Raw genomic sequence first — 27,838 nt, 5'->3', positions numbered from 1 at the left:
CACGTCTAGTCAAGCTGTTACTGTACAGCCAAGGTGCTGGCATCTACCCAGTGAGGTGGAAAATTGCCTGGGTCACAAAATGCAGAACACGTTTAGTCTAGTTAATTGCTGCCCAATCGGTCTACTCTTAATTATCAGCAAATTGATGGAAGATGTCACATCAATGGTACTGTTAAGTGGCAGTTACTCTACAGTAGCTTGCGTACCATTCGTCAGTTTGGATTTCTTCAGGACCAGTTGGCTCCAGCCCTTCTCGTAGTCTTGGTTCAAATGTGGACTCGAGCTGAATGAATTCCAGAGGTTTGGTGAGAATGATTGTCATTGATGTCAAGACAGCATTTGACTAAGTATGGCATCAAAGACCCCTGGTAAAGCTGGTCAGTTGATATCAAAGGGAAAATACTTTAGTGGTTGGAGTCGTGCCTTGCATGAAGATTGTTGTAGCTGTTGGAAGTCTAGTTTGCAGCTCACAGCAGCAGTTTGCCAGAGCAGTGCACTAGGTAAGCCTAGCCAGTTTCAGGTGTTCCAGCAATGACCTTCTATCATAAGGTCAGAACTGGGGTTGTTTGCTAATTATGCAATGAACAATTCCATTTGCAACTTCTCAGCAAAGCAGTCCACACCTACATGCAGCAAGGCCAAGGCAACATTCAGCGTGTGCTGATAAATGGCAAGTAATATTCATTCCATAAAAGTACCAGACAATGATTTCCCTCCAGCAAGAGGTAATCTATCTATCCTCCATATTCAATGGCATCATTCTGGTGGGTGGTGTCATCATCAATCAGAACTCAATTTGACCAGCTACAATAAGTATTGTGCCTGTAAAATCAGATCAGAGGCTTGCAGTGAATGACTCAACTATGACATCCCAAAACCTTTCCACCATCCACTTTATGTGAACCAGGAGCTTGATGGAATACTTTCTATTTGAGCAAATGAGCGCGGTTTCATTAGTGTCTGGGAAGCTCAACACTATCCAGGATAAAATGGCCCACTTGATCGGTACCCTATCCACCAACCTAAACATTCAGACCCTTTACTACACAAAATGAATTGTACCTACTCGTGTAAGCACTTTGAAAGCAGCTCCCAAACCTTTGACCTCTATCAGCAAGGAGAACCAGTTCTTTGGGTGTTCAGGAGTACCAATACCTGTAGGTTCTCCAAATCACATGACCATCCTGATTTGAAAGTCTTTTGTTGCTGGGTCCAAATCCTAGAACTCCTTGCCCATGAGAACTGAGAGAGAACCTTCACCAGTAGAACTGCAGCTGTTCAAGGAGGGGGTTTGTTGCCCTCTTTTAGGTCAATGAGGAATGAACATAAAATGCTGGTTTTGTTAGAAATGCCTAGATTTCAAAAAAAAATCCTAAGCTAACATATGGTGCAGGAAGATACTGGAATCCTTGCTAAGGATAGAATGACACGGCAGACAAATTTGAGCTGATTCAAGCAAGTTATCTCTCAAAAATATTTCTTGATGTAATCAAACAATAGTTTGTTGTATAACACCTATAATGTAGCCTAAGGGTTTGACAGAATAATGGTGAAATTGCTGGTATAGTAATCCAGAAGCCAGCGTTAATGATTTGGAAACAGTTGGAATCCTCCAGTTATTTAATCTAAAATAAGAAGCTAGTGTCAGTAATGGTGACTGTGAAAGTATTGTTTAAAAAAAATACCATCTAGTTCACTATGTATTTTGGGTCCTTGCCTGGTTTGGACTGTGTGGGCCTACAGAACCACATCAATAAGTTGACTTTTAACGTGCCCTCTAAAATTGTCTGCAAGCTATGCAGTTCAAGGGGCAATTAAGTACAGACAGTAACACTGGCTTTGCCAGTAACACATTCCTTGAAGGAATGGGGGAGATATTAAATGAAGAAACGCATTATTAAACGTGCAAGTTATAAACAAAGGAGTAAAGAGATAGAGGGGTTAAACTGTTTAGGAAGGAAATTCCAGAGGCTTGGACTTTGGTAACTGAAGGCACAGCTGCCAGTGGTAGAGTAATAAAATGTGGGAATAAGCAGTTGTCTGGAGACATCAATGTTTCTGAGGAGGACGAGATTGGGTGGACAATGTCTTGGAGCATTACAATACTGGTGGAGAATCAAGCACAATCAAAGCTGACCGCTCTTTAATGCAGGAATTGGGAATGCTACAATTTGGGGCTGGGGTACATTCGATGAGATACGAAACTAAAGCCTCCTCTGCAGCCTTGGATGGACATTAAAAGATCCTACAGCACTTTTGTGGAAGAGCCTAGAGCTGGCCCCTGGTATTTCCAGGAACCTCTTGAAGGGTCAGAGAATCACAGAATATTTCATGAATAGAAAGAAGACAGAATTGATGTAAGTAGTTTCTATGCTGGGTAGACTCGACAATCATTTTTATGGAAGTGACGTGTATTTTCATAATACATGCAGGAAGCCCATATGTGATGAACAATTGAAGTATTGGCTAGATGATCAGCTGTTTAAAAAAAATTTTATTAAAGAAATGTAGAAAACTACTTGGAAAATCATCCACTCCAGAGATTCGTGCACAAGATTCTATGCTGATATTCCAGTGCTGTGGCGAAGGAGTGTTGCATTGTCATAGGTGCCTATTCTTCAGAGGATGTCTAGGCACTCCCTGGGTTACATAAGCGTTCCATTCCTGAGAGCTGTGCGTAGCCAATTTCTCCATATGTCAGAACTCTCCGTTTTCTGTGGTAACCTATATCATATTGCTGTACATACACTTGCTATAATTCTGTCACTTCATTGAATAATCCTAACACTAACCATAATTAAACTAATGGAATATAGTATCCAGTCACTAATGAATACCAAGAAATATTTTTATTATTATTACTGGCCTGAAGAATGTTTTAAAAAATATATGGCAGAATTTAAGTAAAGTCGGTTTTCGGTAAGTCAGGTCATTCGTAACCTGGAGTGATCTGCATTAAAATGAGTCCCTGTTTGCTCTTTGAATGTGGAAGTAATTACTAAAATTACTGGAAACACTCAGCATCTGTGGAAAGAGAAACAGTCAACATTCGGGTCGAAGACACTACATCCCGACTGGGAAGGAGGAAATGAGTGAAATCTGATGTCTTGTCATTGAACCTCATTAAAAGCTTGGTCAGAAATTTTAAAAAGCACCTTCAAGCTGGAGAGGTTTAAAGTGGTGCTTCTAGAGCTTGAAGTCTCGACAGCCAATGGTGGAGGGAATGTAGTCAGGGAAAGCACATGAATTGAAAGAGCTGGATGAATGGGTTTGGATCTGTTTGGTAACTTCTAATGACGTAAGATGTTGGAAGTAGTTAGTTTGGATACTTCCTGTCATCCCCTAAGACCTCTGTTCTGTATTTACAATCAGTGTTTTTCCTTCCATACAGATTTTGTTCTGCACATTGAATACACACAGAATTGACATGGACAAACTCCTTGGAGGGCAGATTGGTCTGGAAGATTTTATTTTTTGCACACACGAAGGGTCTCAGGAAAGAAGTGGATTGTATTTAAGGCAGAGGAGGCTCTGGGATTAACCATTACCGATAATGGGGCAGGATTTGCTTTCATAAAGGTAGGTCTCGGTTCTGTATCTGAGTAAAGTGCAGAAAATAGCGCTGATTGAGGATTTTGGTTGCCTTTGAACATGAAAGTTTTACTCTTGTTGGTGAAAGTCCAAACTGGTGTTATATGTACCTGGTGTGCCTAGTTCCTTTCATATTGAGTAATTTTAGAACATTAACATTTTTAAACTTTTAATTTAAAATCCTCCAGTTGGTGTTCCTGACAGGCCATCATCAGTGATCCTTCACTGTAACTAAGTTGAAATCCCGAACAGGTTCAATATGGACCTTTTGTGAGGACAACTCGGGCAGATCATGTTACTAAAGTCAGCATTGCTGGCAACACCCACATCCCAAGAACTAATACAGTCAATTAGGTATAATTGCTTCAATCAGCAAGTGAACATGTAAGTGCTCTCTCATTCTGGAAATCCTATCACTTGTCTATGTTTAACCTGCTTTTGGTCTATGTCTTCAACCAAAAATCTTTATGCTTTTGGCTGCTGCTACTACTCTGGATAAAAATTTTGGTTACTTTTTGGGAGACCCTGTGAAGTGGTTTATGGCTAGATTTTGGGATTGACAGGAGTAAGATTTTGCAAGTATAGGCAGGCATAAGGCCACATTATCTGCCAACTGTTTTCTTGCTGTCTTTGCCTTTCCGTCTGTCATGTGTAACCCTGATGGTTTCAAATGGATGTTTATACATATGCAAGGATCAATTGTCTTTATATGGCTCAGTGGTAACCCAACAACAGGCAGTGTTTGTCTCATATGAATGTCAAGCCATTTTTGTTGCCTAGTGCTCAGGAGATGAAAGTGTTTTCTGTAGGTAGCTGCCTAAACCGTGGCTTCATACGGACCAGTGACTGCATTTCAGAAACTGAAATGATAAAATGACAAGAAAAAGGAAAAACCACTTGAGGTAAAAGAACAAAGGATGTTCTTTGAGCATTATTATAATCTGGATCCACCGCTGAAAGGGAAGTAGAAACTGAGTCAATAATTGCTCCCACTTGTAAAAGAATAAATTAGCAGGACTCTTGGGGGTGGGGGGAAGAGGGCCTGTTGGATAACTCTTTTAGGGAGATGGCATATTGGGCGTATTACCTCTGCACTGTAACATTTTGTGATTAATAACCCAAGATTGAAAGGTGAATGTTTTGCTTAATGTAAAATTTTTTAAATGCACTAATGGTTTTGAATGGGGTCTCATTTTTAAAAAAAAATCTATGTATGAAAGAAGGGAGTGGGAATGCAGTGTTAGTTTCCTGTAAGGGGAAGTGTCTGAAGGGGTGAGTATGGGTGTGTGTTTCCAGCAGGCAAATGAACCAGCCAGCTGATTATTGTTACTAAAGTAAACACTGCAAAATGTTGGCAAAGGGAAGGAAGTCATCATTGCTCTGTATTTGTCATGAGTAATGATCCATTTATTTCTGCATTTTTATCAGGAGTGGAAAGAAATCCAAATGGAAAGAAGGCTGTTTTAGTCCTGCAATAGAAAAGATTTATTCTTACATTGAAGAATGAATGTTACTCTATGGAGCAGGTTATTAATTTCACAGATTGGACTATGATAACTACTAGCGAGCAATAATTAAATATGCACTCAACAACAGCTCTTAATGGGCTTTTAAAACTTGAAAATAACTGTTTTGAAGTTGTATTTGCTCTAAAGCAGTTGTGATTATCACACTTGTGCTGGTTCAACATCTGCAGTTTATCAATGCTTTGCGAAGAGAATTTATCAGTTCCTGAGTGCACTATGATTTGAGGGATGGGGAATGGACTTTCTAGAAAGGCACTAGATGACCCAAAACAGCAACTACCTTAGTTCAACTTTCCTTGAAGTTGAGGAAAATCAAATTAGTGGGAGAAATACTGAGTCATTTGGAGCACTGATCAAGCCACTTTGGCCTAACAGTATGCAATGGTTCACTGATCATTGCATGGGGTTGCCTGTGTGGTTGGGTCTGAGACTGACACTGTGTACTGTGGCTATGGGCAATTTGTTTTTGTACATTGCTACCAAAGTGAATGTCACATGGAAATTTGAGTGCAATGTGGTGTAAGTTTGTGTATTTTATAAACTTAATCTCTGTGCTGTGTAACTCGAGCTATCTGTATAAAGCGTACTACAGTGCCATCTAATGGCAGTAAAGTGTCATTAAGGGGTAGTGGTAATTGAATGCTCATAGCTTGCTGACTATTTATTGAAAAACATTGACATTCCTCATGCATGGATCCCAACAATTGGTATTACCATTGCCACCTATGTCTGTAAGATGCTCTTATGACTAAGCCCAATCCTGAGTTTTCCTTTATCGATATTAACTAGTGATGATCAGTGGATTAGACTCAGGACTTGCATCTGGTTTGGTTCCTGCTCAGTCTGCCAGCACCGAGGATCAGAAATAGGCCATTCAACCTGCTTTATTTGCTCTTCCGTTCGGCTAAATCAAAGAATCAAGTTCTCAGAAGGTGGTACTGAGCCCATCAGACCATACCTTTGTTTGAACAGCTGGATTTGTTTTACTCTCCCTGTACTTCCCTCACAATGTATAGTAACTGTGTGATGGCTCTCTCCTTTTCCAGGTTATCGGATAGGGAATGATAGGATTGTGGAATGATGATACCTGGCTGCTGGAGAATTTCAATTTATTTCATGAAACAAACCTAGAATAGAAAGTTGCTATCAAAACTGGTGACCAAGAAAACCATTTACTGATCTGCCAATATAGAACAGGGAGAAAGAAACAGTCTGCTGTAAGACTCAGAGGGTCGAGTAGAATCAGTGGGGGAAAGGAATTGTCAATGTTTGGGGTTGAGACCCTGCATCAGAACTGAGAGTGGAGATGGAAGATAGTCAGTATAATGAGGAGAGGGGGAGGGGTGAGATGGGGCCAGTAGGTGATTTGGTGGACTGGCGGGGGGGGGGGGGGGGGGGGGGGGGGGGGGGGGGCGGGGGGGGGGGGGAGGGGGGGGGGGTGGGGGGGGGGGGCCGCGGGGGGGTAGTGAATGATGGCAGGCAGATGGAGCCAGATGGGAGAAGGGTGGAGTTGGGAGACAGAGGCATGTAGGTGATAGGTGAATATATAACTAAACATGCAACAATATGGTTGATCCTTACCCCTCTGTAATGGCCATTGCAAACCAGTCAGCTGAAAGGGGAATGGGGGAAGGGCAATAAATCCCAGAGGACATCCGTTTAGAGTGAGTGGAGGAAAGTTTAGGGGAAATATCAGAGGTAGGTTTTTTTTGCACAGTGGTGGGTGCCTGGAATGCACTGCCGGGGGTGGTGGTGGAGGCTGATACAATAGGAACATTTACAAGACTTGGAAAGGCACGTGGATGTAAGAAAAATGGAGAGTTATGGGCTGTGTGGGAGGGAAGGGTTAGATTGATCGTGGGGTAAGTTTATATAGTTGGCACAACATCGTGGGCCAAAGGGGCCTGTATTGTTATGCGCTGGCTTTGTCGGTGGTGGCAGATCCTAAGAATGAATTAAAAAGAAAATTCATAATTCCCCTTTAAAAGCTAAGATTGAATTTGCTTCTCCCACCTTTTTCAGGCAGTGCCTTTCTGATTTTGGCAACTCATTTTGTTGGAAGGGAAATGATTACAATTTTTAAAAATTGCTTTGGATGTACATGCTTTTACTCCACATCCTTAATAGATGATGCAACGAGCTCTTTTAATTTCCACTTTGAAATTTTCACTTGATCCAGCCTAGTTTGGGAGAATGAATTGTACCTCTACCTTTGTGTGACTGCTTTCTCAATCTCCCCACGCCCCCATGACCCCTGCCATGTCCTTTCCACTGGAACCAAGGAATTTTTAGATCATTGTAGTCTGAATCCTTTAAGTCTAAATTTGAGCTTTCCTACCCCATTGGGAAGGGCACTAAACGCCATTGCCTGTGTCCGAGGATAATGCACTGGCAGTGTTTTTGCCTCCTGGAACAATGGATAAAACCTAAAGGTCATCATTTACAGGAATAACTGAAAATCCCTGCTGGAGACCATTTGTTAAGCAATGGCTTCCCAGCCTGAAGATTTTGCACAATTTTTTTTTAGCTAAAACAAAATTCTTCTTAACAGTAAAATCTGTTTTGCTAGTAAGATACTTTTTGCCAATAAAACTTCATTGAAACATACAAAGTTCTTGACAAGGTAGATATTGGAAGAATGTTTCCTTTGGCTGAGGAGTCCAGAATTGGGGGTCACAGTCTCAAAATTTAGGGCAAAGATGGGGAAAAATCTCTTCATTCAGAGGAGAGTGAATCTTTGGAATCCTCCACCCCTGAGGCAGCTCAGTCATTGATCAAATGCAGTCTGGATGTTAAAGGTCTTGAAAGATATGGGGATAGGGCCGGAAAGTAGTTGTATAGAGTCATGGATGAATACAGCACAGATACAGGCCCTTCGGCCCAACCAGTCCATGCCGACCACAGTGCCCACCTAACTAGTCCCAATTTCCTGTGTTCGGCCCATATCCCTGCCCTGCCCTCCCCCTCCATCTTCCTATCCAAGTGCTGCTTAAATGATGCTATTGTACCTGTCCCCAAACATTTCTTCTGGCAGCTTGTTCCATATACTCACTACCCTCTGCGTGAAAAAGTTGCCCCTTGGGTCCCTTTTAAATCTTTCCCCTCTCACCCTAAACCTATACCCCCAGGTTTGGGCACCCCTACCCTGGGGAAAAGACTGTTACCATCCATCTTGTCTATGCCTCTCATAATTTTAACTATTTCTGTAAAGTTGCCCCACCTCCTCCTACGTTCCAAGGAATAAAGACCTAGCCTGGCCAACTTCTCCCTTTAACTTAGAAGATCTGTTAATGCAGAACATCAGCTATGATTTTGATGGATGATGGAAGAGACTTGAAGGTCTAAATGGCTACTCCTCCTATTTCTTATACTGTCTCTAATGTAGTAAAGCATTCCTGGATGATTCACAGAACCAAAATCAGGCACTGCACCACATAAGGAGATAGAACAGAAGGTGACCAACATCTGGGTGAAAGAACTGTCTGTAATTTGGAAGGTGGTAGAGGGATTTAGAGGGGGAATTCCAGAGCTTACAGACGAGACAGTTGATGGCATGACTGCTACTTACAGATTGATCAAATTCAGGGATGTGAAAAGGATCAGAACTGATGATGTTGCAGATCTCAGTGGGTCGTATTTCCCATGAAGTAATAGTAATAAGAATAGCTGTAAAAGATGTATCCGATCTGTCGGTGTCCATAAAAGTCATGTTATAGCGTCAGTTCTTTGTGGATCCAAACTCTTATTACTTTGTTCTAATGATGTTCACTCTTCTCTTCTCTTAGCGCATCAAAGAGGGTAGTATCATCGATCAAGTTAAAGTAATTCTTGTCGGTGACCACATCGAGTCAATCAACGGCAAGGGTGTGGTGGGTTGCCGGCACTATGAAGTGGCCAAGATGCTGAAAGAGTTGCCAAAAGGCAAAACCTTCACACTAAAACTGGTAGAAACCACAAAAGCATTTGGTAAGTTCCAAAGGCAACACTGATGCACCGCTGTACAGATCTCACACTTGTCTGCTCCCAACCTTCCTTCCTAGCTCTTATGCAGTGGACTGATTTGTTATCTGTAATGCATGTAAACACGGACCAATGTCATGCCTTTTCTCCAAGCTTGTTCCATTTCCTCTACCACGCTGAAGTAACCCTGAAATTGATTGATTGTCTTTAAAATGACAGTGTGATTGGTTCACTGATATCCTTTAAGTGAAGAAAATCTGCCACCTTTGACCGAATGATGAGTCCCAATTCCACACTGTAAGGAGCTACCCCCTAATGTGACTGAACACTCAGTTGTACGTAACCTATGTGCAGCTGTTAAAGGAGGCAATCCATCATTACCACCTTAAGGCAATAAACGCTGACCTTGCCCACACGTGAGATTATTATTATTCCAATTGGTTGGACTAAAATGAAAATTTGACCCAAAAGAAACTGAACGCATTGTCAAAAAACTCGGAGAGTAGGAAGAGTAAGTGCAAATATTTCTAAATTTAGTTAAATTGGTATATACGTCAAATACATCCATCAATAATTCTAGTAATTGAATTCCTATACTTGAGGTTGGTTGATGAGATTTTAAAAACGGAACTTGACTGTGTCCCTTCTCTTGGCCTGTCTTTAAATCAACTAAATGAACACATTTCAAGCTGCAACTAAATTTGTAACTCATTGTGATAGATAGATTCCTTAATCACTGGAGCTACTTCCTGACTAGGAACTGCGGTATTTGGACCTTACCTGGCTCGTCCACTCCGCTGTAATCTTATTGGTACTGGTTTATTATTGTCACTTGAACCGAGGTACAGTGGGAAAAACTCATCTTACAAACCGATCTTACAGGTCAATTCATTACACAGTGCAGTTACATCAAGTTAGTACAGAGTGCATTGATGTAGTACAAGTAAAAAAAACAATAACAGTACAGAGTAAAGTGTCTTTAAACCATATGCTGGTTTCATACTTGTGTACAAAAAAAAGTTTGTTTCTGATTTTTTTTTCTTGTGGATATTTTCATTATTCAATGGAATTTCAGCTGTAGAAAGTTGCTAGAACATTTGAAAAGAATTGCAACCATCAAATAGAAAAGCAATGGCCCAAACGTAAAATATTTCCAGATGCTGGAAATCTGAAATAAAAACAAATGCTGGAAATACTTGGGAGATCAGGTAGCAACTGTAAAGAGAAGAACTGAGTTAATGTTTCAGGCAAACTGAGTTAATAACAAAATTAATCCTAACCTCCTAATCCCTAACACTAATACTGTTTCTTCCTCCTTCAGTGCTATCTGTTGTCCTTCATATTTTCAGGACTTTCTGTTCTCATTTATCTCTGTACCACTAATATCCAGGTATATTGCAGATTAATTTCTAGTTTCCACTGTTAGAATAACTTGGTTGGAAGGGTGGTAAATACTTCCATTTAGTAATTTTCAGCAAATCTCAAGCATTTTAACTGGAAGAGAACAAGCTTGAATATTATGGGATTTATGATATTTGTAATCAGCCATGCAGTAAGCCTGCTATTATCAATACAGTGGGTGGACACAGGTGAAAACCTGAATTTGGGGAAAACTATTTGAATTATTCACACTAGGGTAAGCACAGAGACAGAATTCTGCATTCAGAAAGAAATAGATTTTCGAATGCTGTTGTAACTTCTCCTTTAACTTGATCTCTGGCAAACATTTTCATTTCTGCCAGTAACTGTAATCTGTTGTTTGGGGAGGTCTCTTGACACTGAGGTGGTTTAAGTAAACCCGTAAGGCATTTTCGTAAATTGCTAAAGTCAATTTGGCTGGTGTGTACAAGTGGTTTTCATTGTGCAACGTTTTGATAGCGACTCCTCCCTAGTAAGCTTGTATAATGACTATGTAACTTGCAACATAATAAACAAGGTGGTGCATGTGATTAGGAAGAAAAAGGAGGCAACATCCTTTTCAGAAAATAAGAGGCTAAGTTGGGTAGAAGAACAAAAATGTAGGGATACTGATTCAAAAATCACTAAGAGTGGAGTTGCAGGATAGTAATGCAGTTTTTAAAGAATAGGTAGAAAAGTTGAGATTCATTTGTAAAGATGTACATGAAAAGCAGAGAAGTTATTTTAAGTGTGTATCCCTCATTGGTCACACCAAGCATGATGTTCAGTTCCAGTCTATTTTATACGAGAGTTATACAGGGATTTGAGAAGGTGCAAGGAAAAAGATTCGCAAGGATGATACCAATGGATAAAACCGGCAGGAACGTCTGGATATGTTTGGGTCTCATTCCTGCAGAAAAGGGAAGACTAAGAGAGAAACTAATAGAAGTCTTTAAAAATTATGAAAAGCCTTGATGGGCTAAAGGTTTGACAAAACATTCCTACGTGCAAGGGAGATTGGAATTTTATGACCCAATGAGTCGTTAGAATGTAGAGCTTACTAACAAAATAGTTGGATTCAATAAATGAAGCTAAATAAACTTGAGGGAGAAAGAACCAGAAGGCTGAGCTGATTTGTCGGGAGGAACCTTGTGTGGAACATAAACACTGACGGGACCAAGATGGGCCATGTGGTTTGTTTCCGTGCCGCAGGCTGGATATGGCCTGATGTGGTTGAGTATGACTCTGCTGCCACTACAGGTATTGGAAGGAACTTGCATTTGCAGGCAAGATTCAGGTAACAGCATCTGAGGTGAACAAGAAGTGATGGGATTTGGGCAGGAAGACCGAGGCAGCAGCTTTGGGAGAGCTGGCACACAGTCATGATGGCTGACTATCTTGATGCTGGACGGGTTGAGAGACAGACGAGAAACGGTTCTGGGTCATAATCACTACCTTGATCTACACTTGTATTTTGAAATGCTGTAGCTGCTTGATGAGTCAGGCAGCACCTGTAGGGAGAGAAGCAGTTAATGGTTGCCCTTTCATCAGAATTAGAGATTGTTAGAGGTGTGACAGGTCTTAAGGAGTGTTTAAGAAGCATTTAGATAGACACATGAACAGGCAGGGAATTGAGGGACATAGACCGTGTGCAGGCAGATGTGCAGTTTAAATTGGCATCGTGGTCAGCACAGACATTGTGGGCCGAAGGGCCTGTTCCTGTGCTGTACTGTTCTATGTTCTAAGGAAGTGCAGGGGTAGGGGTAGTTGGAAGGAAAGGAAGTGGGTTGGAAGGTTTGCTCTTTTCTCCCTTCACCTGACTGTCTCCACTTCTGAGGCAGTCGTTTGGAATTAAGGCTGACTTCCAATCTGGTTTTGTGGGTTCTCAATTGACTGAGGCCAGTGTGGGAACCAGTGACTCTTCCACCATGTGGTTTGTGAGGTGGACTCCTCCTTTCTGTTTACACTGTTTCTGTGCTTCCAACTCATGGACACGGGTCTCTCAAAACCATCTCAAGTGCTCCTTATCAACATTAAGAGGTCATGAGCTAGTAATTCATAGGAGTCTCTGGGGTCTGATTTCCTGAGCTCCCTTTAAATACACCGGGGACTCGTTCACACACTGCCTTTAAACTCACTGGATTTTGTTTCCATGTTCTCTAATAAACTTTCCTGGTTCTCCAATAGTCTGGAAATTCTGTCAATTCACGGTAATTTCATCCTGTGACAGAGCTTGGAATAGACTGACTGATTGTACATGTTCCATCTCTAACATTTTCATGCTTTGACAAAAGGATGCAGACTACACCCACACTGCATGATCTTGTGAGTATTTCTGGCATTTTCTACATTTACATAGAGCCTTCAATGCAGTAAAAGCATCCTAGGGGAGAGTGATCAGGTGTACATTGGCACAGCAGGCTGCATTACCCTGTGAAATTCATCACTTAGTAACAACTCTGGATGGTGCTGCCTGCCTTCTGTTTGCCAAGAGGTCCACTGCTCTTCCCACTGTCAGTTTGCAGAAAGGACTCCCCACTTTATTCGCTGCTGCCGCCATCAACCCCCCCTCCCCCCCCCCCCCCCCCCCCCCCCCCCCCCCCCCCCCCCCCCCCCCCCAACTTTATTGCTGGACCATCCTCCCTTTCTCATTTGACAATGGACAACAGGAACCAAAATTGGCAGTAGATTGTGCAAAGCCCCACCATGTGGCCAAGTGTCACAGTGCAGCTGTTCTAACAACAAAATCCATTCATAGGGCAACAACACATTCTGTTACTGTTTTTTTTCTTTTTACCAACATCACCAGAAACGATTGGATCTTAATCTCATTTTCTGTAGGTGGGGCAAATTTCACAAATAACTCAGTGATAACAAACCTGATTCTAATCCTGAATTGTACGTGAAAATTGGCTGCAGTCTTTTGCATAATTGCCAGCACTTCGACTACTTCTCTTGCATTTTGAGACTTGCTGAGAAAACAAGACCTCCATGTAGCATAAGTTCATGACCTTAAAGGATGTTTCAAAGTGCCTTACAGCCAGTGATGTAGTTTACTGAAGGGTAGTCATTGTTGTGGAAAACTTGGCAGCCAGTTTGTGCACAGCAAGCTCCCATGGGTGTAATTGGGCAACACAGGCTCATTGGGCTGGAAGGGCCTGTTACCATGCTGTGTAAATAAAGTCTATGTTTAAAGTTTTAAAAAAAAATCGGTGATGTGATATTCTGTTCTTGTGATGTTGGTTGAGGGATAAATATTGCCGTGGACGTCAGGGTTAGTTCCCCTGCTGTTTCACATAGTATCAAAGGGTCTTTTGTTTCCGTGTGAGAGAGCAGATGGGGCCTCAGTTCAATGACTCATCCAGAAGTTGGCACCTCCGACAGTGTGCTTCACTGGAGCGTCAGTCTAGATTTTCTTTGTGCTCACTTCTCCGGAACAGAAATTTGAACCCACAACCTTCTGGGAAAACACAAGCACATAATAGGAAAAGTACAACTAATGGAGCTGACATTGTAATGAAGTCATAGCAACATCTGTATGATTGCAAGTTCTTTTCTCCTACTGTAATTGGGTAGAGTGCAGTGCAGCAGATGGTGGTGTAGGCCAGCATTGTGGGGTTGTAGGATGCTAATCAGTCCTCGTACCTGTTGTCATTTGTAAGCTACTTATTGGTGAGCGCTGTGTTCAGCTGATCCGAATCTGCTTTCTATAAAGCTTCACTGTGGAAGCTGATGCAAGCCTGAGGCTTGGAAAGCTGACAGTGGCCAGGTTCAGGCCAGAGTGACTCACGGTTAAAGCAAACCTGCCCAACTGGGATTGATTTGTTTGTTTGGCTATTCTCTATCAGATTTTGGCTCCATCTCTTGCTGCGGTACTGTCCTGGGATGAAATTGGTATCTGCTCCCTGCTTTATTGACATCATTGCACAAATCGCCAAGGAGTTAGATGACTTTTACTCAGTGGGTAATACTCTAGCCTTGAATTTCTAGGCTCGTATCCCATTCCAGAGACTTGAGTACAAACTCCTCTGAGTATAGACTGACTCGCCATCACTCTGAGGGATCATTAGTGGTGCAATTTTGCAGATGAAATGTTAAACTGAGACCTTGTCAACTCTCTTGGGTAAGGCGAGTGATCCCATGGTAATGTTTCAGACAGTTCTTCCACTGTCCAACATTTTATTTATCCCTCAACTTGTATCACTTAAAAAAAATTTATATTAAAATCAAGGTTGCGGTGGAGAGTCAGCCTGCAATATAGGATTTTGTGCTTAAGCCTCTGGCATGGGATATGAACCCACAAATCTGAGGCAAGAGTGTTACCCACTGAGTAAAAGAAGTCATTTATATACCAATCATTAATTGGTGATTTGTGCAGTTTGCAACAGTTATGTCACTTGCATTTCGAAATTGTACACTGGAACAGGCAAAACTGATCACTGATGCCCTCCCAGTTCTGGCTATATGGTGGGGATGTGCGCAATTTCTGCCAACCTCCTGTATCCATGTTCCAATATTTGAAAAAGCAGGAGTATGATTTAAGAAAAGGGAGTAACGAGAGGAACATCATTACCCAAGAACTTTAGTAGGTATTTTCGTGTAATAGTGTCGTAGTATGTCTGATCACATTCCTGTGTCCTGCCTTGAAATGTTTTACCATGTTGAAGTTGTTATACAACTGCAGGTTACTGTCTTATTGGAAGAACCACACAGTGGCTAATTATGTAGATAAATGGGAATGATTGTCTGGTTCTAATGAATGGTCATTTGCCTGAAGGATTTAATTCTGTTTCCCTATCTACCAATGTTGTTTGCCCTGCTCAGTGCAGCATTTTTAGTTTTTATTTCAGATTTCAAATGAGCATAGGTGGAGAAGTGATTGAACGTAGTACAGCAAAGGAACAGGCCCTTTGGCCCATGATGTCCATGCCAATTTAAATTGAACATTTGCTGCATGTGGTCTATATTGCTCAATTCCTAAATGCCGCTTATATGTTACTGTTGTATCTGCTTCTACCACTGCTGCTGGTGGTGCGTTCCAGGCACCTAACACTTTGCGTCAACAAAACAAAAAAACTTGCCTCGCACATCTCCTTTTAAACTTTCCCATCTCGCCACAAAGCTATGCCGTCTAGTATTTGATATTTCCATCCTGGGGAAAAACTCTGACCGTCTGCCTCTCATTAATTTTATTTACTTCTATCAAGTCACCCCTCAGCCTCCAATGCTCCAGAGGAAACAATCCAAGTTTGTCCAACCTCTCCTAGCTAATATCCATCCAGGCAACATCCTGGTGAGCCTTTTCTGCACCCTCTGAAAGCTTCCACATCCTTCCTGTAGTATGGTGACAGTGACCAGAACTACACACAAGTTCTGAACTACGCATTCCAAATGTGGCCTAACCAACATTTTATACAACTGCAACGTGACTTCCTGACTTTTATACTCAACACCACGATCCATGAAAGCAAGCATGCTGTACATCTTCTTTACCAGTCTATCGACTTGTATTGCCAATTTCAGAGAGTAATGGACTGGTAGCCCAACATGCCGCTGTACATCAATGCTCCTAAGGGTCCTGGTATTTACTGAATACTTGTTACATTTGACCTCCCAATAAAGCAACACCTCACACTTGTCCAGATTAAACTCTGCCCATATTTCCAATTGATCTATATCTTGCTGAATTCTTTGACAGCCTTCTTTGCTATCCACAACTCCTCCAATTCTTGTGTTGTTTGCAAACTTACTGATCAGCCCTAGTTTTTCATCCAAAAAAATCACAAACAAGAGATCCCAGCACTGATCCTTGCAGAACACCACTGATCACAGACCTCCAATCAGAATAACACCCCTTCACCACTGTCTTGTCTTCTGTGGCCAAGCCAGTTTTGAATCTAATCTACCAAGTCTCTGTGAATCCCGTGTGCCTTAATCTTCTGAATTGGCCAACCATGATGGATATTGTCTAAAATCCATTATACAACATCCACTTCCCTACCCTCAGCAATCACCTTCATCATCTGCTCAAAAAAATTCAGTCAAGTTTGTAACACGTGACCTGCCCTGCAGAAAGCCGTGCTGAATATCCCTAATAGGTCAATGCTTTTCCAGGTGAAAGTAGATCCTATCCCTAATCTCCAGTAATTTCCCTACCACTGACGTAAGGCTCATTGGTTTATAAATTCCTGGTTTGTCTCTACTGCCCTTCTGAAACAGAGGAAGAACATTTGGTTATTCTCTGGGACCTTGCCTATGACCAAAGAGGATACAAAGATCTCTGTCAAGGCCCCGGCACTCTCCTCTCTTGCCTCTCTCGCCTCTCTCAACAATCTGGGATGGATCCCATCGGCGATTTATTTACTTTATTGCTCTTCAATAGACCCAACCCCCCTCCTGGATATCAACATGCCCTAAATATAAGTATGCCCCTCCCTGTCCTCCGTGCCCTTTTTCTTACTGAATACTGAAGCAAATTACTCGTTTAATACCTCGCCCACTTGCTCTGGCTTGGGTATAAATTCCCTCCTTTGTCATGAGTGGTCCTACCTTATCCCTAGTTATCCTCTTGTGTTTAATATTTGTATAAAATGCCTTGGGATTTTCTTTAATTCTACATACCTAGGACACTTCATGTTCCCTATTAGCCCTACTGGTTCCCGGTTTAAGTTCTTTCCTGCTTCCTCCAAGGCCCTGTCTGATTTCAGCTTCCTAAACCTTGCATATGCGTCTTTTTTCTTTTTGATGATGAGATGTTGCCAATTTAATCAATGGTTCCCGAACCTTGCCATCCTGTCTGTCTTCCTCAGGAACATGTTAGTCCTGAACTCTAACCAGCTGGCCTTTTAAACAACTCCCACATGTCAGATGTGGACTTGCCCAATAACAGCCGCTTCCAATTTACTCTCCCAGCTCCTGTCTAATCCTGTTGCAATAGGATAACATTGCTGGTTTTGATTAGCCCCTCTCTCTGGTGAATTCTTTGGTCTATCACCAGAGTAGGAACATAGAACATCGGACAGCACAGGAACAGGCCCTTCGGCCCATGATGTCTGTGCTGACCATGATGCTAAATTAAACTAAATCCCATCTGCCTGTATGTTGTCCATCTGCTGCTGTTCCCTGCCTGTTCACATGTCTGTCTAAATGGCTCTTAAGCACCATTGTTCTGCCTGCTTCCGCCACCACCCCTGGCAGCACATTCCAGGTACCTACCACTCTCTGTGTAAAAATAATATATAAAAAAAACATCTTACCCCGCACATGTCCTTGAAACTTACCCTTTCTCACTTTAAAGCCATGTCCTCCACTATTTGACATTTCTACCCTGGGAAAAAGACTCTATCTACCCTATTTATGCCCCTTCATCCTTTTATAAATCTCTATTGGGTTGCACTTCAGCCTCCAACACTCCAGAGGGGAAAAAATCCAAGTTTGTCCAACCTCTCCTTATAGCTTGTACCCTCTAATCCAGTTAGTGTCCTGGTAAACTTCCTCTGCACCCTCTTCAAAGCCTCCACATCCTGTAATGGGGTGACCAGATCTGCCACCTCAAGCTTGCTGAGATAATGTGAAGTAAAATTTGAAGCAAGTCTTCTCAATATTTGCAGTGATCAGCTAATCAAGACACATTATCTACAGCAGAGAAGCAGGCCAGTTGGCTCACTGATCTCTGCACACCATCTTCCCACCCTTTTTTCATTCAACCCCATTAACACAACCTACCGAATGAAAATCAACAAACTGCAGAGGCCAGATATCTGAAATAGAATAGAGCCATAAAGTTACACAGTATGGAAACAGGCTTTTTGCCCCATTCATCCTTGCCAACCAAGGTGCCTAACTAAGCTAGTCCCATTTGCCTGCATTAAGCCCATATCCCTCTTAACCTTTCCTATCCATGTAGCTGTCTAAATGTCTTTTAAGTTAAAAACAGAAAATGCTAGAACCATTCAACAAGTTAAACAGCAGCTGTGCAGAAAGAAACTGCGTTAACCTTTCAGGTCAAAGACCGGTGATCAAATGTAATCCTGCTCATTTTTGTCTTGCATGCTCAACTAGCATCCCAACAAATGCATTTGTGCTAATTGTCTGAGCTACTCTTTGGTAGTGGTAAAACTGTTTCTAATGTAATCCTTATTCTATATATTAGTGACTAACTTCTGTTTATGGCTCTAGCTTTGGTCTCACTCATTGTGGAAACAGCTGTGCTTCTACCCTGTGGTCCATCAGATCACCTCTCAGCATTTTCTGTACGTTTCTTTCATTAGGCCAATGGCCCAATGAGTTTGGAAAAAGTTAAGTTTTAAGTTGTGCACTAAAATAGGAGCAACGCACACAATATGCTGGAGGAACTCATCAGGTCAGGCATCATCTATGGACGGAAATGAACAGTCAACATTTCAGATCCCGATGAAAGGTCTCGGCCCGAAACATTGACTGTTCATTTCCCTCCATAGATGCTGCCTGACCTGCTGAGTACCTCCAGCATTTTGTGTGCGTTGCTCCAGATTCCAGCATCTGCAGTCTCTCTCGTGTCTCCAAAGGAAGACTGTGTCATGTCAGTTGTTCATCCAGGAACTGCTGATTTTCTCACAGAGCAGTATTTGTTGCCTATCATCAAATTTTATAAGGGAAGTGGTTTAATAGAGGTGATCTAAAGCAGTGCTTAATGCAAAGTTTCAAATTATAGGAGTCAAGAAGTTGTGATGCATCTCTATAGAACGCTGGTCAGGCCACATTTAGAGTATTGCGTGCAATTCTGGTCACCTCACTCTAGGAAGGATGCCGAGGCTTTAGAGAGGGTGCAGAGGAGGTTTACTAGGATGCTGCCTGGATTAGAGGGCATGTGCTATCGGGAGAGGCTGGACAAACGTGGGCTCTTTTTCTCTGGAGTGGTGGAGGCTGAGGGATGATTTGTTGGAAGTGGTTAAAATTATGAGGGGCATAGATAGGGTGGACAAGCAATATCTTTTTCCCATTATTGAGCGATCCAATACCAGATGGCATTCATTTAAGGTGAGGGGGAGTAGTTTCAGAAGAGAAGTGAGGGGTACGTCTTTTTACTCAGAGTGGTGGATGCCTGGAATGTGTTGCCTGATAGGGTGGTGGAGGCAAATTCATTGGGGGCTTTTAAGAGGGGCTTGGATGGGTGCATGAATGAGAGGAAAATAGAGGGATATGGGCATTCTGTAGGTAGGAGGGATTAGCTATGTCGGCACAACATTGTGGGCCGAAGGGCCTGTTCTGTGCTGTACTGTTCTGTGGGCCTTTGTTCTGTGTAAATAGTCTGCATTTCAACAATGACTTCAAAACTATGAACTTGTTTTGTGAAGGATTTTGGGGTCTCTTGAGACAGTAAGTGTTTTATGTAGATGTGAGCAGACTGGGTCTCATTCTCCTTGAGAAAAGGCTGAGGTGTTAACTATTAGATGCATTTAAAATTATGAATGGTTTCTGTAGAGTAGATACAGAATATTTCTCTTGTGGGGAATAACTGATTCATTGTTATATGATGGTCACCAAGAAATCTAGTCGGGAATTCTGAAGAAACTTTTATTCTGAAAGAGTGATATGAATGTGAAATTCCCTTCTCCAGATGGGGTTGAAGCTAATAGTATGGCTATGTTTAAAGAAAGACATATGAGGGCCACACTGGATTTAGATGAGGAAAAGTGGGAGGAAGTTTAAACATAAATGCACGCATGCCAAATGGCCATACATCCTCAGTTATTCCATGCAGTCTGTTCATTCTCTCTATCAATGCCTTTCATTGTGACCAATCTCCCTTGACATCATATAGAGTATGAAGAGAAAATGAAGAGCGGTGACCTAAATTCACCATGGTCCTGTTGACTCTCACCAGTTTTTATAGATGTACCATAGAAAGCATCCTATTCAGATGCATCACAGTTTGATATGGCAACTACTCTGCCCAAAACTGAAAATTGCAGAGAGCTGTGAACATAGTTCAGTGCATCACGAAAACCAGCCTCCCCTCCATTGACTCCGTTTACATTTCCTCCTGCTTTGGGAAAGCACCCAACATAATCAAAGAACCCTCCCACCCTGGTCATTCTCTCTTCTGCCTCCTTCCTTCAGGCAAAAGATACAAAAGCTTGAAAATGTACCACCAGACTCGGACAGCTTCTATCTTGCCGTTATGAGACTTCAACAGACGTCTTATACAATAAAGATGAACTCTTGATCTCTCAATCTACCGTATCATGGCCCTTCACCTTATTTGTCTATCTACATTGCACTTTCTCTGTAACTGTAACATTATATTCTGCATTCTGTTATTGCTTTTCCCTTTGTACTACCTCAATTTGTGTTTGGAATGATCTGTATGGATGGTATGCAAAAGTTTTTCCATTGTATCTCGGTACATGTGACAATAATAAACCAATTACCAATTATTTGAGAACTCTTAGTTACCCTGTGAGTGGTGCTTCACCATTTTGTGGCATTATAAAATTAAAATTTCTTTTTTTTTCTTTGTCAGATGTAATTGAGCCCCGGTCACGAGGAAAGCCTGGTGGTGAGGGCAAGATTGGCACAGGAAGGGGCACACTACGATTACGTTCAAAGGGACCTGCAACTGTGGAAGAATTGGTAAGTGGAATAGAATGGAGTGAAGTTTTAAGTACTTTAGACCTTCAAGTTCACTTTGAATCAAAACTTTTGCATGTTGTTTTGGCTTGAAATGGAACTCGCAATGCTGCATTAAGCTGCCTGGTCATAGATTGCGAGACAAATGCAAAGCAAAGCTTCTGGTGTCTGTCCTTATTAAAGTAACCCAGCAAGAACCCTAGAGGAGCTTCTGTTTCTGCATCAGTCTGGTGTTTTTGTGTATCTTGTATCATTATCTATTAATGCTGACCAGGGAACAAATTTGAGGTTTAGTCCTGTTTCTGGGAAGAACGTAACTTCTTTGGGAAAAGGAGAGAATTTCACTGGAATATTGTAAACTTTAAGGTTTCCACAAAGTGGAGATGGGGAGCAAAAAACAAACTGCTGGAGGAACTCTGGGTCAAGCTGCATCTGTGGAAGGAAATGGACTGTTGAGATTTCGGGTTGAGACCCTTCATCTGGATTGAAAGACTAGAGGGGGATGTAACTGGTAAAAGAGGTGAGGGGGAGTGTTGGGGCAAGAGCTGGCAAGTGATAGGTGGATCCAGGTGAGGAGGGGTTGATTGGCAGATGGAGTCAGGTGGGGGAGGGAAGGGTGGAGATAGTAACAGGCTGGAAGGTGGAGGCAACAAAGGGCTGCAGATCATGGAGGTTATTTCAATGTGACTGAGTCTAGAACGAGCTGCAACTGAGATGGCCACTAACAAATCAGGTGAAGATTTGAGGAAGAATTTCTTTGCAAACTGAGTGGAACCTGCTGCTACGTGGAGTGCTTGAAGCGGAGAGCATTGATGCATCTCAGGAAGGGGTGATGCATGTGTGAGGGAGAAGTGTTAAAGGAGCAATAAAAACAGGAAGCACCGGAAATACTCAGAGACAAATTCTGCAGATGCTGGAATCTGGAGCAATACACAAAAAGCGCTGGAGGAACTCGGCAGGTCAGGCAGCATCTGTGGAGGGAAATGAACAGTCGAGGTTTTGGGCCAAGACCCTTCATCAGGACTGGAAAGGAAGAGGGCAGAAGCCAGAATAAGAAGGTGGGGGAGGAGTACACGCAGGCAGGGCACAAGTGAGTTCAGGTGATGGGGGGGAAGGTAGGTGGGTGGGGAAGAGGGAGAAGTAATAAGCTGAGAGTTGATCAGTAGAACAGGCAAAGGGCTGAAGAAGGAGGAATCCGGTAAGACAGGGCAGTGGACCATGGAATAAAGGATGGAGGAAGAGAGCAGATGAACAGGTCATCAAGGTGGAGGGAAGGGAGCCACTGGATAAACATGGTGGAGAAAGAAATAAAGATCTATGTTGATTAGTTGAAGGGTGGCGAGAAGAGGCTTGGTGCAGACTATAATGGAACAGCTGAAGAGAGTAATCTGCTGGTGCTGTTCTTAAAAATCCCTGGTTGTTCTTGTGAAGGACAACATTCAGGTTAGGTGTTGTTTTATCTCTCAACCAACACCCAAATTTCCTCAGCATCCCACCCCACTCAAGACCACAAGAAGATAGGAGCAGGAGTAGGACACTCAGCCCCTCGAGCCTATGCCACCTTTCAATGTGATCGTGGCTGGTCTGCCCCAGACCTCTTCTGAGCCAGTTCCCTATAATCCTCAACTCCTTGATCTTTTAAATATTTATCTATCTCCACCACTCAGATTATTGTCATGATTTTACTGGGAGACTTCCTGCACTCTAAAGTCTATGCTTCAAAGATAATTAATTGGCTGTAAAATGCTTTGAGATCTCCTGTGTTCTTGAGAGGTGCTAATGAGAGTAGTTTGTATTTTTGAAAGCACCGACAGAGTGGGTAGATACATCATTGTGGCAAATTTGTTGATTCTGGCTTCTAACCTCTTCCTTTCCAGTCCTGATGAAGGGTCTCGACCTGAAACATCGACAGTTCATTTCTCTCCATAGATGCTAGCTGACCTGCTGAGTTCCTCCAGCATTTTGTGTGTGTTGTTAATTTTCATTCTTGGATAAACTTTTTTTTAAATCAACAGCCTACTGAATTTGAAGAAAAAGCAATCAGTAAAGTTGATGACCTGTTGGAAAGTTATATGGGCATAAGGGACACAGAACTTGGTAAGTTAATTGGTATTTTTCATATCTAAGTGAATAATGATAATGGAGTCATACAGCACGGAAACAGGCCCTTTGGCCCAGGCTGACCGAGATGCCCATCCAAGCTGTTCCCATTTGCCTGTGTTTGGCCCATGACCTTCTAAACCCTTCCAATCCATGTATCTGTCCAGCTGTCTTTTAAAAGTTGTTAATTGTACTTGCCTCAGTCACTTCCTCTGGCAGCTTATTCCACATACATACCACCCATTGTGTAAACAAAAGTTGTCCTTCAAATTCCTATTAAATCTTTCCCCTCCCACCTTAAACCTATGCCCTCTAGTTCTCGATTCCCCAACCCTTGGGGGGAAAAAGACTGTGTGTGTGTGTATTCACCCTATCATGATTTTATACTTTTATACATTATGAAAATAAAAATTGGAAATATGAAATAAGTGCCAAAGTTGCTGATCATCTGAAATATCTGAACTCCTGTCCAGATGGCTGTTAGATGCCTCCTCAGAAGATGAAGTGCTCTTCCTTGAGCTATATTTGGAACAGTGTAGGAGGTGAAGGGACAGAGGTCGGCATGGGAATGAGACCACACATTAAAGTAAAAGATGATTAAAGGGGCAAGTTTGAAGAAAGAAAATTTTTTCCACAAAAAATACTCGAGCAATTCCATGCAATCTGCTTTTAGTCCCCTTGGTATGGAGGAGGTCACATTGTGAGCAGTGACTACTGTGTAGAGGATGGAAGTCTAACCACATTGTTTCTCATCAGCTGCCTACAAAATATTTTCAGACTCATTATCAGGATGCAAGTGTGAATTGTCACACGACAACCAATTAAAAAATAGGAAATGCATTGCAGTATAGATTTTCTAGTTGGCTAGGGGCTTTCGGAGCTGACTTAACACTAAGAGAATAATGTACAAATTCAAGAATATGACACAACATTGTAGCATTATTAGCTGATGCAGATAAAGGTGAGTAACCACTGTTTCTCAACTACAGAAGGATATGCTGAGTGGTCTGGTATCAGGGACAGCCTTAACGAGTGATTCAGTGCTTGGAGCAGACTCCAGGAACTACATGAATATTTTAACTGCTGGATGCGAGATGGCTGCAGAGAGGATCTGTAGGACTTTCAGAGTCATAGAGCCATACAGCACGGAAACAGGCCTTTTGGCCCATCGGGTTCGTGCTGAATGCCAACCACCCAGTTACACTAATCCAGCATTAATCCCTCTTTTCATTCTCCCCACAGTCTCATCAACTCCCCCTGACCCCCTCCCCCAGATTCTGACATTCACCTAGACATTTGGGGCAATTTAGTGGTCAATTAATTTACCACAATGCATGTCTTGGGATGTGGGAGGAAACTGGAGCACCTGGAGGAAACCCAGGGAGAATATGCAAGCTCCACACAAACAGCACTCGAGGTCAGGATTGAACCCAGGTCTCTGGTACTCTGAGGCAGCAGCTCTGCTGGAATGATTGAGCTAAATTGATTGCCTGCCCCCATGGCCATATCCTTTCTCTCTTCTACCTCTGGGACAAGATACAGGAGCTTGAAAGCTCGGATGGCAAGACTCAAGAACAGCTTCTTCCCCACTGCCATCAGACTTCTGAACCAATCAACTCTTTCACATCCCCTTCACAGTGGTGGTGCTGCCATATTCTCGAACCCTTAACTCTACTCCTCTTGGTTATTACAATATTGTCACATTAGCATTTCTTTTCGCACTACTTCAGATTGCACTACAATTTTTGCACCATTCTGTTATTTCGTGCTCATTGTTTTTATTGTTGTATTTATTATTACCATGTATACAGTTTAGTCTGTAAGCTTTACTTGAGCAAGGAATTTCATTGCACCCTGGTACATATGACGGTGAACTATCTGAATCTGGCCTCCATCTCCTCGTGAAGGGCCTGTTGAAGATGCCACACCATTTGATTCATCAGTTGATTCTCTGATATCTCTCTATCAAATGTTACTGGCTGCAACAGTAAATTTGCTTCATCAATCTCTATTGCTGGGTGGTTCAGATGCGCCATCGTAGGCTGAGTCCTGAAGGATCCAGCTGATAACAGACAGTGATGTAGTACAGGACCTTTTACTATGTTAAGGCTTTATACAAATGCATGCCATCAGATTTCTGAATGATCCATTAACACTATCTCATTTCCTTTTTGTTTGCAATATTTATTTTTGTAATTTATAGATTTTTGTCTTTGTGCTGTACTGCTGCTGCAAAACAACAAATTTCACATCACATGTCAGTGATAATAAATCTGGTTCTGATATTAAAACCTTATTTTCCCCCCTTTTTCAGCTGCAACCATGGTTGAGGTTGGAAAGGACAAGAAAAATCCCGATGAATTTGCAGTGGCACTCGATGAAGCCCTGGGTGACTTTGCATTTCCAGATGAGTTTGTTTTTGATATCTGGGGAGCCATAGGTGATGCAAAGAAGGGGAGACTTTAGTGCCAACATTTCAATAGGAATTAATAGGCAGTGTTTTGAAGCTCTTTGTTGATTCTTTTTTTTAAACATCAAATGGACTTTGTAGCCTGAGAGTGGAGTGAGCACATTTTTAATTGATGTGTTCAATTTGCCCTGTGACTTCTCAGGAACATAAGGCCATCGGAAGACTATCCAATAATACACAGAGCACTACCTTCCCATGTTGCAGTAGAGGGCAATCTTGCCTTTATTAATCACACCTTCTTTCTACAGGTCATGATAAATTATTGACGTATTTATCACCTCTGTTTCTCCCCGGTTTCCACTAGAGAGCAGTGCTAGATGCCAACATTAAGGGGGATGAGACACATACAAGCTCAGCCTTCCCAATATAAGGATCTGCAGAAGGCGCAGCACTTGGCACCTCAATAACTATCACTGGGTAAAGTGTAATAAAGGGATTTAAGAGAGGTTAATTTGATGTCTAATTAAATAACATGTACAGTTACAAACATTGCCCTTTCTGACTGGAACTGTGGAAAAATGAGAGTATTTAAAATTTACGACACCCAAGTTAATTTTGGCAAGAGCAGTCTGAGGTGATGAAATAAGAGTACTGTAATTAGTGTTACTCATATTGGCAGTTCCCATCAGAATCCTAAATAAGGCAAGCAACAACATTCATTACTAATTATAAATGGTATTGGACCAAAGATTTTGTAAGAATATTTGTACACTCCCTTAATCCAATGGGTTTTCGTATAATTTTAAACATTTGGACGTAATGTATTTTGGATCAAAATGCGAGGAATGACAAACGAGTAAGTGTTTTTATAACTACAGTCTGGTTTTATAATTTACAAAGCCTTAAATTGATTTACCATGGCGTGCCTAATAATGTTGCACTGTATTTTTATAACCAAATTGTTTGCTAATTTTGTCTGAATCTTTGGTACCAGGGCAGCTGATTAATCAGATATTTGGTAGGATTTCTATTTTAATAATAAATTTAGTACTTCCTGTTTTGGGTTCATTTAATCTGTAAATACACATTGCCTATTGACGTATCTGAATGTAGATTGGAGTTTAATTGTGGTGGTTTAGGTTGGCATTACTTGGGATGATGCCTTCTCTGGAACACCTGCCCCCAACACTCACTAATTCAACAGCACTTCCTTAATCCTCAGTGATGCAGAGAGGCTTGGTAACCAAGACTTCTCACCAGAATCATTTTTGTCTAATCCTTGTTTGAGTCACACTGTACAACTTTTTCCACCCACTGCTTGGAACAGGTTCACTTCACTTTTTAATGTGGTATGTACTGGATATAATTAATGAGATTGCATCATGCATTGGATGTCTATAATCTTCAACATATTTATTTAAGCTCTTTGTTCTACATCCAGATGGATTTGTTGATATTACTATATTTTTCAATGGGGTATTGGTTCTCAATCCATTTTATATAACTGTAACACTACATTTGCTTAAAATGAATCACTTACCTCAGAAACAGTTCTCAGAGAGCATCCAAATTTGGTCTCCATGGGTCCGTGCCACGTAATTTGGGTCTCAGGGGTGTGTGATTTTCTGGAGTGGCCCATGCTACATTACTGTGCCCCAGGCCACATATCTGGGTAGTATATGATCTGGTGTGGCCCACTCTAGTGGGCTGCAGATGTATATGATAGGCTGGGCATGTACCTAGGTCACGGGGATATGTGATGGTGCTACATTAAACCAGAGATATAATTGTATAAACATTCCTATATATGTACATACATCACAAGCGATTAATGCCTGCAAGTTTGTCCACCAATGAGACATCCACTCCACCAAAGCTCTTTCCAAATTTGGACCAAACAAATTAAGAAATGAGAATAGCAAGGAGGTGGGAGGTGATTCATGAATCTAAATCTGGATGCTTCATCTTTATGGGACCAGTTTTCTTTCGGAATACAACCAACTTTCTTCTGCACTTTCAACCAAAGGGAAAATAAATCCTCCCAGTTAAAAAAAAATGACTCTTTAAGCATTGGTTTATTAAGCATGGACAGTTATAACTGGGCTTCACAATGCCATAAAGATTATAATGACTACTTTGCCTAAAGCAATGCATCTGTATTGAACTACTGAAAACAAGAAATGATTTACACTACATGTTAAAATGCCTTCTGTAAAGATTTTTTTCTATTAAAGTTTTTTTC

The 27,838-nt window shown here is 41.8% G+C and overlaps 1 protein-coding gene across 1 annotated transcript in view; it reads left to right on the top strand.

The window, feature by feature from the left end:
• Positions 1-27,838, top strand: part of gipc2 (GIPC PDZ domain containing family, member 2) — a 57,876-nt gene extending 30,038 nt beyond the window's left edge. Inside the window, 7 exon segments of the mRNA XM_052012539.1 lie at positions 3,392-3,472; positions 3,474-3,509; positions 3,511-3,579; positions 8,903-9,083; positions 20,980-21,089; positions 23,102-23,183; positions 25,501-27,838. Of these exon segments, the coding sequence (XP_051868499.1) occupies positions 3,392-3,472; positions 3,474-3,509; positions 3,511-3,579; positions 8,903-9,083; positions 20,980-21,089; positions 23,102-23,183; positions 25,501-25,652 (711 nt within the window). The 3' untranslated portion in view covers positions 25,653-27,838.

The sequence above is a fragment of the Pristis pectinata genome, chromosome 3 (genome assembly GCF_009764475.1).
Source record: "Pristis pectinata isolate sPriPec2 chromosome 3, sPriPec2.1.pri, whole genome shotgun sequence".
NCBI lineage: Eukaryota > Metazoa > Chordata > Chondrichthyes > Rhinopristiformes > Pristidae > Pristis > Pristis pectinata.
This window is presented reverse-complemented; position numbering and strand designations above follow the sequence as displayed.